General features: G+C 40.1%; 1 protein-coding gene across 2 annotated transcripts; it reads left to right on the forward strand.

Moving 5' to 3' along the window:
• On the forward strand, positions 1–2,427 carry LOC103709875 (xyloglucan endotransglucosylase/hydrolase protein 9-like). 2 transcript variants are annotated; one of them, XM_026805732.2, is made up of 3 exons: positions 1–256; positions 976–1,076; positions 1,393–2,427. In XM_026805732.2, the coding sequence occupies exons 1-3, from the start codon at positions 88–90 to the stop codon at positions 2,005–2,007; spliced, it is 885 nt and encodes a 294-aa protein (XP_026661533.2). In that variant the 5' UTR covers positions 1–87; the 3' UTR covers positions 2,008–2,427. The 2 variants fall into 2 exon arrangements, with proteins under 2 accessions (XP_026661533.2, XP_038988195.1); XM_039132267.1 differs by lacking the exon at positions 1–256 and adding an exon at positions 297–610 and having other exon boundaries at positions 768–1,076.
• Positions 2,428–9,610: the final 7,183 nt, after the last annotated feature.

The raw sequence follows: 9,610 nt of genomic DNA on the forward strand, positions 1-9,610 counted from the left end.
TCCGGAGCCCTGAGCGGAAGCAGGAACGGTGTCTCCGAAGAGCTCTCTCACGCTTTTTCCTGTCTTCTCTTTTCTCCTTGCCCTCGAATGGCGGATTTTAGGGGCGTTTTCCTTCTTGGTGTTGTGTTGTTCGTCGCCTGCTCGGTGACCGGAGTGAGGGGGACGAAGTTTGATGACGTGATCCAGGCGAGCTGGGCCTCGGACCATCTCATCTATGATGGAGAGCTTCTCAAGCTTAAGCTTGACAATTTCTCCGGTAACCGGAGTTCCACTGACTGTTTCCTTTTTCTTGTTGTTTTCTTCTGTCCTCCTCCTGTTTTTCTGGTTCTGTATCTCCCTCTTTTGCGTTACGTGGTCCTGTCTTCTGGTATTGGTGATGTGATCTCTTGTCATCGGAATCGTCACTTGTATTCTTATTATGTGAAATTTCTTCTGATTGTAATGGTTTGGCTACAATAATTTTTCCCATTTTGTTCTCTGCTTGTTCCCCCTTTTTTTTGCTGGATTTAGCGATGTATATTCCACTTTGGGTGAATATTTTGATTAATTTTTTGCCGCCCTTTTCTGCACTTTGATTTCGTCTGGTGGTTTCTTCTGTTTCTACTGATCTGCTTCCGCGTTTTCTCCCTTTAATATTGGCGTCGGTTATTCCAACTTTCCTATGATTTTAGCTACTCAAGTTTCCTTCGTTCAGATTCTCTCTATTTTGCTTCAGTTCGTCTCTGATCCTTTTGAACTCGTTCTGCGCGTTTTAACACCAATTATCAGCTAACTTTTGTCCTCTTTCTTCTGTAGTGTTTCAGTTCATGTTTTATTTCAAAAATCTTCTCATCGACCCGGTTCGTTTCCTCTGGGCTCTGTTTCGTCTCTGTCTTCGCTTCTCTCTCTGTTTTAGAATAGAGTACTCTTGCCATCGTTTTTGATCGCTCTCCTTCTCACCTCGTTCAGGATCATAGCTGTTGTTCATGGTTTCAGGTGCTGGATTCGCTTCTAAAAACAAGTATTTATATGGCAAGGCCACTGCCGAGGTCAAGCTGGTCGAAGGAGACTCCGCCGGAACCGTCACTGCCTTCTACGTAAGACTCCCTGGCCACGAACTCTTGAACGGAGACACACCATCTCCGTTTCTTTCTCGCAAAAACAACTTCAAATCTTCCGATCCACCTCGTTCGGAAAAATACCGTGACATGCTCAATTCCCCGTGATAACATCGAATAGTGATGTCGGTTAAAAAATTCTAAGCTCTGATGCAAATTTGAACCTATGATACCATTGTTTTTAAAATAAACCTGGAATACCTTTTCTTGGTTCTCCTCCAATACGAGCATTTATATTAATGGTAGAAATTTATAAATCAATTGATGATGATCATATTTATCTCTTACCGTCCAGATGGCATCAGACGGTGTGAACCACAACGAATTCGACTACGAGTTTCTGGGGAACACCACGGGGGAACCGTACCTGGTCCAGACGAATATATACGTGAACGGGATCGGCAACAAGGAGCAGCGGATGGATTTATGGTTCGACCCCACGGCCGACTTCCACGCGTACTCCATCCTCTGGAACCCCCGCCAGGTGGTCTTCCTCGTCGACGACACCCCGATCCGCGTCTACGCGAATCACGAGGAGAGCGGTGTCGTGTTCCCGCGGGACCAGCCAATGGGGGTCTACAGCTCCATCTGGAACGCCGACGATTGGGCCACCCAGGGGGGCCGGGTCAAGACGGACTGGTCCCACGCGCCGTTCGTGGCGACTTATCGTGAGGTGCGGATCGACGGATGCGGGTGGGGCGCCGGAGAGGAATTGGCGGCGGCGGTCAAGCGATGCAGCGAGAGCGAGTGGGGGAAGGAGGGCAGGTACTGGTGGAAGAAGAAGGACATGGAGGCGCTGAGCGTGCATCAGAGCCACCAGTTGTTGTGGGCCCGGGCCAAGCATCTGGTGTACGACTACTGCGCTGATACGGCCAGGTTCCCTGTACCACCGGCTGAATGCAAGGCATGATGGACGATGGATGATGATGGATGGTGGGTGATGGAGCGGAACTGCTGGTTCTTTTGGTTGGTTTTTTTTTTTGATGTTGTTTGCTGGTTAATTGTTTCATTTCTTAGGTTATTAGAGGGTGGTGGTGGTTTACACTGTTCTAAACCGGAAATAAAGCGGGTCGATGGGTCTGAACGTACGGTCTAATGAAATATCGGCACATCATGAATGTTTTTAAACTCGAATGGACGGTGATGATTTAACAGGTAGACCTTGGGGTGCTTCTTCTTGGCCCAGGTCGTGTACTAAAAGAAGCCCGCCCAACCCATGGGCCGGCCTTCGTTGAAGCTCAACCTGTGGGCTCGTTTGCGTCCACCCATCAACGCCTTCGAGGTCTCCTACGTTGAACCTTTCTCAGTAAAATAATATAGAGAGGGTTTTCCTCCATGATCATATTCTATTGGTTCCTATGTACTTCTTATCTTTCACCCACTCTAGAATTCTGTTAAAAGATAATAAGTACATAGGGAAGGCGAAGAGGAGAGATTGGACAAGCACCAATAAATATCCCGTGCCTCTCCTCCCTTGGTCTTTTGCAGCTTGTAGCTCATGAATTTCCCCTTGTCAATTTTGAGCACTTCATCACCACAATTGCCATGATCGACATTTTGTTTATAGCACAAAGCTGGCAGTGATGATGTCAAGGAGCACGAATGGTTTATGATAATATTTCTCCAAATGATTAAGGAGAAACATAGGAGAAAGCATACTACATATTCAAATATGTATATCTGATGGAGAAAGTATAGTGTGGCACCATAAATGTACCATCAGAGAAATTTCAGAAGGCACATGATTTATGTTTACTTCTTAACTTCTATTTTGAATCACAATAAGATGATTCCAGCAATACTTAAATATCTTTAGACAAGCCTAATCACTTTGGTCGAGAATTGATTAGTACAATTATCTACATATTGGAGGTTTTCAATTGAGATCATTAGCATAGTATAGCAGCAACTTATATGTATCATCAAAGAAGTCTAAAAAGGCACATGGTATGAATTAGTTTACTTCATAATTTTATTTTAAGGCAGAAAAGATGATTCGAGCAATATCCTCGGTATATGTTTAGTCTTAATATTGTCCAGTTTACATTTCAACCATATTTCTCAATAGCAAAGTAGAGTCCATAACCAGTTACATCCACTCTGGAGTGTAATCAACAAGCAACAGATCTACCAAAACCTAACTCGATCTACAGCTCAGGTACATAAATATTTGATGACCAAATCCAGGTGATATTAGCAATTTCTTGCCTTCCTCTCCACTTACAAAACCACTCACTTTTACTTTCTTTCTCATCCTCCACGTACCAAGGCTCTAAACTTTTCATCTATAACATTGTCCCAATTCAGCCACATGATTATTAGCTTTATTATCCTTCGAAAGATTTGGATACTAAATACTTTTCTTGTTCTCAGTCTTCTTTTTAGGTAATTAAACAAGATTTTCTCAATGGACATTAAGAAACATAGAAGGTTTAACCTTATAGACAGGCACAAGATGCACAATAGCTCAGTGGGGTGCAGAGATCTTGCCTCTAGGATCTTGAAAGCCCATGTCACCAGTCCAATAGACATCAGGTTACACATTTTCTGAGCATCATGCACTTGTGTTCATTTTGATTTTATTTTAATTAAAGAACACCTCCTATTGTTCCCTGATTCCATGAATCTTTGGAATAAAATAGCAGACTAGGCTAGCAATAAATACAGCCACATAGATCTTTGATCATCCAATTGCATGAGGCCATGGCTGTTGCTTGAAGTAAGGTGCATACTAGGAAAATTTTAATGTCCTAAAACAGATGGACCAATTGCCAGCAGCTGATAGTACATACACTGTTTCCCATTTGAAGGGCACTGACGAGATGACACATATTGATGATTAGAATAACAAATTTAAGTCATTATTATCATGCCGCTCGATATCTTTGATTTCAATAAAGAATGGGAATTAGGAGCATTATATTCTCTTTGTTGGTGTTTCACTTTAGTGAAGTGTTTTTTTAGGTTTTACATTTGAAATTACAATATTAATTGGTTACGAGTGATCCATTCCGATCATGATGCGCCTCCCATTTGCTTGGAGTGGGATGTATGAGCACTCTCCATTGGGCCACAAGAGCAGTCAGGCTTAAAATATACCCTCATTTTTTTTCGAATGAGATAGGGAGGCAGAAGGAACACATCAGGCATAATCAGGTCGGTCGGATCAAATACAGTTCGGATCGAATATAGGATAGATCAAAAAATTAGTAATTCAAATTTAATTTATTTAATAAATAAATTAAAAAGCTAATTTGAGTTTGATAATTTTATTGACTGGTTAATGTAATCCATCATCAATCAGTTGAATTAAGTTAAACTGATTTAAGGATTGCCGCAGGAAGGAATGCACTATTGTGATTGATTCGATGACACACTTCCTCAACCGTCCAATCAAATCGGACGTCCTCGGTTACATCACAAGGCTACAGGGGACGCGTCGGCGGATCATCGCCACCATCTGACGTTTCACCAACCTTTTGATCCGTTGCGACTGGAAAAACGCGTCCCAACGGTCGACCAACGCGTCGCTCTTGCAGCCCCCAGATGTCTAATTTGTCCTCAAAGGGCACTAGGACTTTCTTGGACTAAATTCTCCTCCTACTTTAACCTCTCCTGCCCACCAGCGTTTTGTTAACCCACTATCCTAAAAACTCATTTTATTTTTATTAATGCATGATTTTTTTTTTTGCTAGAACAGATAATTCATATAGTTCTAGTATGGAAACATGCAATAAGATCGAAAAACAACAAGTTTCAGAGCACTCTAGGCAACTTCCCTTCTTCAACTCATATCGCGTCTTCGGAGTGACTGATCACATACGAAGGTATCGGCTTCATTAATCTCTTTGAACACATGTTTAGCCTGAAAGACCACATCGCCACTAATTATAGTCCGAATGTTCCGAGGTAAAGGATGTTACCCTCTAGCGCCACCGATGCCACCCACAATACATAAATTCAAATAGAGGATGCGGATGCATAAAAGAACCAAATTCTATTGCAAATAAGTAATGTAGGATGTTGGTGTTAAGCACAAACAATTTAAAGAGGACGCTGTGTTTTGAACATTTGAGTATAAAAGTCTCTGAGAATTATAGAGTAGAAATAAATCCGAACCAGATCCGGATCAACTATAGGTTGAGTATGGTCCAAAAATAGCTACATTTAATTATTTAGATTCTGAGTCCAACTAAACTCGACTCATCCCATTGCATGGGATTGATTTTCAAGGACCCTAAGCATTTAGGACTCGAACCTAATTCATTTCCAATGGTTTAACCAACCGAGATTATGCTAATATTGTATAGGTTTGATGAGGATATGAAAGAAATTAAGCTTTCCAAATAATGGTTCATGCTCGACGCATTAGCCCGTTACTGATCGATACTCGATCCAATCTAAATCTAGATCTCACCTAATCTGGATCATATATCTCCATCAGTCCCGATCCGTACCTAATTATACTCAAATCTGATCTAACCTGATTATTAAATCGATATGTTAATTAAATCAAGCATTTGCGCGAAGTTTTCAAATTTCTCCCACCCGGAACCTTCTTTTACTTTCCAATGCGGCTTTCGGCGCTCTTACGTGATCGCACCGCGGGGAGAGTGGAATCCTCTTTATTTCCCCTCGCCAGAGTCCATAAAATTCCAGCAAGAATTTAGTTGTCCTCGCTTGTCGTGTTCTTTAGACAACCAGTACCAGTTGTCACTTCTCCTTTGCATGCCGAAAGATTCCATCACCCTTCCTTCTCGTGTTCACAAACGATGAAACAAATAAAAATAAATAAATACACTGACTCCACCTGCTCCCACTCGAAGCGCTCCCTTGTCCGCAGGAATTGATACCAAAATTAAAAAATCAAGAGAAAAAAAGAGAAAAAAAATCCTCCACTCCTCCAGCTCTATATAAATGGCCATGAAGCTCTTCTCACAGCCCACTTCAGCACGCCAAGCGTATACGTCCTCTTCTCCATCAATGGCTCGTTTGCTTCTCTTCTGCTTGGTTTCTCTTGATCTGGTCGCCAACTTAGTTCTGGCTCGGCTGATGCCTTTGGAGGCCAGAGTCGCTCTGGAGCTCGGCAGGTCCGGCGAGGCCGGTGCACCTTCCGGCGGAGTGACGACTCCAAACGGCGAGTGGAAGATCGCCAGCGGGCCGGAGCAGCACCTGAAGCACCACCGCCGTCCATTCGATAAATCAGTCGCCGGGGCGCATGTCATACTTGGGGGGCTCCTCGTCGCCATCCTCGCAGCAGCCGTCGCCTACATTTGGGTCACTAGAAAGAGAACTTCGTCGAACAAGTCATGACTTTGAATTCTTGGGTGCGACTCGAGGGGGTCGAACAACGGTGTAAAGATTTTCTTATTTATAGAGGAAATAGGATAGATGAAATATAGAGGAAATTAAAACTTTCTTATATGATATTGTTGATGGTGGTGTTCTCTTGTTCTTGATCTGAAGCATCGTCATATGAGATAGAATAGATTTTCTCTTCACTTCTATTGGTGTTTAAGTTGATGGCTATTAGAATTGCTTGAAGCTGCAGAAGCTTCAGCTGGATCGGCTCCCCCAAGTTGATAATTGATAGGACTTTCATCAGAAAGTTCTTTCTTTCTATGAGCAAGAAGCTGAACGAGTGCAAGAAGAGATGCAAAGACCGGTCCCTCTAAAATTTCTAGCATCTGCCAGAAATTTTAGAGCATGAGTTGGTCTAATTGGGTCTTGACTTGGGCTTACTAAAACTTTTTATGAGATTAAAAAGATCTCCAAAGTTTGTGGCACCATTTTGGGAGAAATGGTAGGAGATTAAAAAGGTATTAGCGGACTGACGATAGGGACTTAAATTACCCTTATATCACATGGCGTGTCCAAGCTATGCCCCTAGAGGAGACCTTCCAATTTAATTAGAACTAGTGGCCTCATGATATGTAAGGAGATGGCTCCACATTTAGTAGCTAAGATGAGGCCATCATGTGGTTTAGAAATAAATTATGTGTGATTGTATTGTTTAATGTTGGTCATGTCCCATGCTTAGCTATTACCCCACTTAGACTGGCCATCTTTAAGGTTGATGGACTAGCATGCTCGAAGACTCTTTGTAATGTGATTAAGTGAATCATGAATCATGCCATGGTTGTGATTAAGTGAGATTCCAATCAATCATTGTCATCACGCGATGCATGGACATTGTCATGCCAAGGTGGTAAATGAGCAATGTTGCGTACAATCGTAGTCATGAGACATGGACATTTTGTGATTGAAGACTGAATCTCGCTGGTTCAATTGAAAAGTAGAAAAATCTATTGGTAACTACGCTAATAGAGTCGAACATTTTTGTATTTTTTCTTTTATTTTAAAATAATTTTAAGTGCTACCAATTATTTTATAGGAATAATAGAAGATTTGTTATCCATCTCCAGAATTTGGAGAACCAGCTTGAAACATTTAGACACAAAATCTTCTCCAAGTATAAAATGCGATTGCAACCGATAGATCCTAGCCCTAATTTGGCCGAGCGGAGCTAGCTATCAAAATGAAGAAATAACCAACAGTTGAGCTTGGCTGAATCGAAAAACTACTAGTATGAGCTGTTTGGCCTCTCACAGTTAGTGCTATTACAATGACTAGGTTATAACTCTTCAACTGCGCCGAGATTCTAATTTCAAACCTCAGGGGTACTCTCTCCCATTGCGTTGCTTAGGTATTTTAATGGTGCTTCCACCCTTAATTGTTATAATGCTATCCAAATAATACGATTGTGTTAAACTAGGCCAAGCAATTTGGGGCTAGCTTGACAACATAGGTCTCAGAAGACTTGATTCTTGTAATGGCCTTATTGTGACTCCTTTATGTGTTTTCCCATCCCAATAACAAAGAGGTTTTGGATTGGCTTTTTCCTAGCAAACAATTATATTTGACCCTGGGCTTTGTTCGATGGTTTGCGGGAAGCACAACATCCAAATGACGGTGATTGTGGACTCCTAATTTTTCCTTTTATTTAACTTTTTTATCTCCTTCGCTTGGGATCCGAAAATGGTGTTTAGAAACAGAGTAATACTTAGGGGCTACCGTAAGATGCACATGAAAGGTTCTCCTGCCTTTTTTTTTAATATTCTTTTTTTAAGAGAAAGGAAGGGAGGTGCAGCCAACCTACGCAATGGTTATGTGGATCTCATTATTTGAGGATGAACCGTACCAAGAGTCTTTTAGTCACTCATCAATGAGATGTAAAGGTACTAAAGTCCCATTGAAAAAGCTTTTGGAGGACCAAAAAGTACTTTTTGCCCTTCCAAAAGTATTTTTAAATGAAATATAATTATTTGGTAAAAATTTCGGAAAGCTGTTTTAGCTTTTCCAAAAAGTGAACTTTTCGGAAAAGTACTTTTTTTGGACCAAAATATCTGTAATAAAATATAACAATTACCTAAAATTCCTTTTAATAATTGTTTAACCAATTTTATCACATAGCTAGAAAATTTGTTATATTATGAAAAATTAATTTACGCTAATAATTATAATATTTTGTACCTTTATTATTATATTATACTATAAATATAATATTATATTACATTATATCATAATACATTGATATGTTATGTTAAATAATTTAATATTATATTAAATTATTATGCTATAGTATACAATATTGTATTACTATATTATAATAATATTATATTATATTATAGTAATATAATACTATAATTATATTTATATATTAATACATATTATATTTTATTATGCCATGTTGTATAATACTATGTAATGTTTTTTATGGTCATTTTGTTATACCAAAAGTACTTTCTTAGTTTGTTTATCAAATACATATTAAAAAGAGGCACAACATTTTAAAAATTTAGCTACCAAACAGCAAACAACTTCTTATAAAAGCTCTACTTCGTAGAGCTCTACTTGCAAAAGCTCTACCGCCAACAGCTCTCTTAAATGGGGTTGAATTTTCGTTGTTGTACTAATTTTTTTTTTTTTTTCCTACTGGATAGAGATCCTAGTCCTCATGGTGGCAGCCATAGGTCTTCTACCGGATCAAATAATGCTCGGAATGCTTGTGGGAGCCTTAATAAATACTAAACTTATCAGTTCTCATGAAGGTCCCAGGTCCAAAATTGGTGCAACCGTTATGATACTATTTCTTCTTGAGCCAAGCACAAAGGGCCAGGGAATGCAATCAATTGCAATTTGTTAGCAGCATTGGCTTTGGAGTTCCGGAAATCAGCATCGATAGAGCTCTTACAGTGAGCGTCGTGGAAGGCAGAAGCATTGATGTATCTAGAAAAAGAATACTAGCACTTAGAAATCAAGACGTGATGTGATATGTCTATTTTGGTGTTTGTTCGATTGAAAAATAGAATTAAAAAGAAGAAGAAAAGGATTGCAGGCAGGACCTTACAAGTCACAGCAATACATCTTCCTCGACTCTAATACTACATTTAAATCTTGTTAAGGTAAGGCCGGTAATATTAATTCCTTATACCTTAACTTTATTTTTGAGA

This window comes from Phoenix dactylifera, chromosome 12 (genome assembly GCF_009389715.1).
Source record: "Phoenix dactylifera cultivar Barhee BC4 chromosome 12, palm_55x_up_171113_PBpolish2nd_filt_p, whole genome shotgun sequence".
Classification (NCBI taxonomy): Eukaryota; Viridiplantae; Streptophyta; class Magnoliopsida; order Arecales; family Arecaceae; genus Phoenix; species Phoenix dactylifera.

What these genes read in the sequence shown, in the direction of transcription:
- LOC103709875 (XM_026805732.2), top strand. Translation starts at nt 88, where the DNA reads ATGGCGGATTTTAGGGGCGTTTTCCTTCTTGGTGTTGTGTTGTTCGTC. An exon ending in TAAGCTTGACAATTTCTCCG is followed by an intron (nt 257 to 975) that starts GTAACCGGAGTT and finishes TCATGGTTTCAG; the next exon opens with GTGCTGGATTCGCTTCTAAA. An exon ending in GAACCGTCACTGCCTTCTAC is followed by an intron (nt 1,077 to 1,392) that starts GTAAGACTCCCT and finishes CTTACCGTCCAG; the next exon opens with ATGGCATCAGACGGTGTGAA.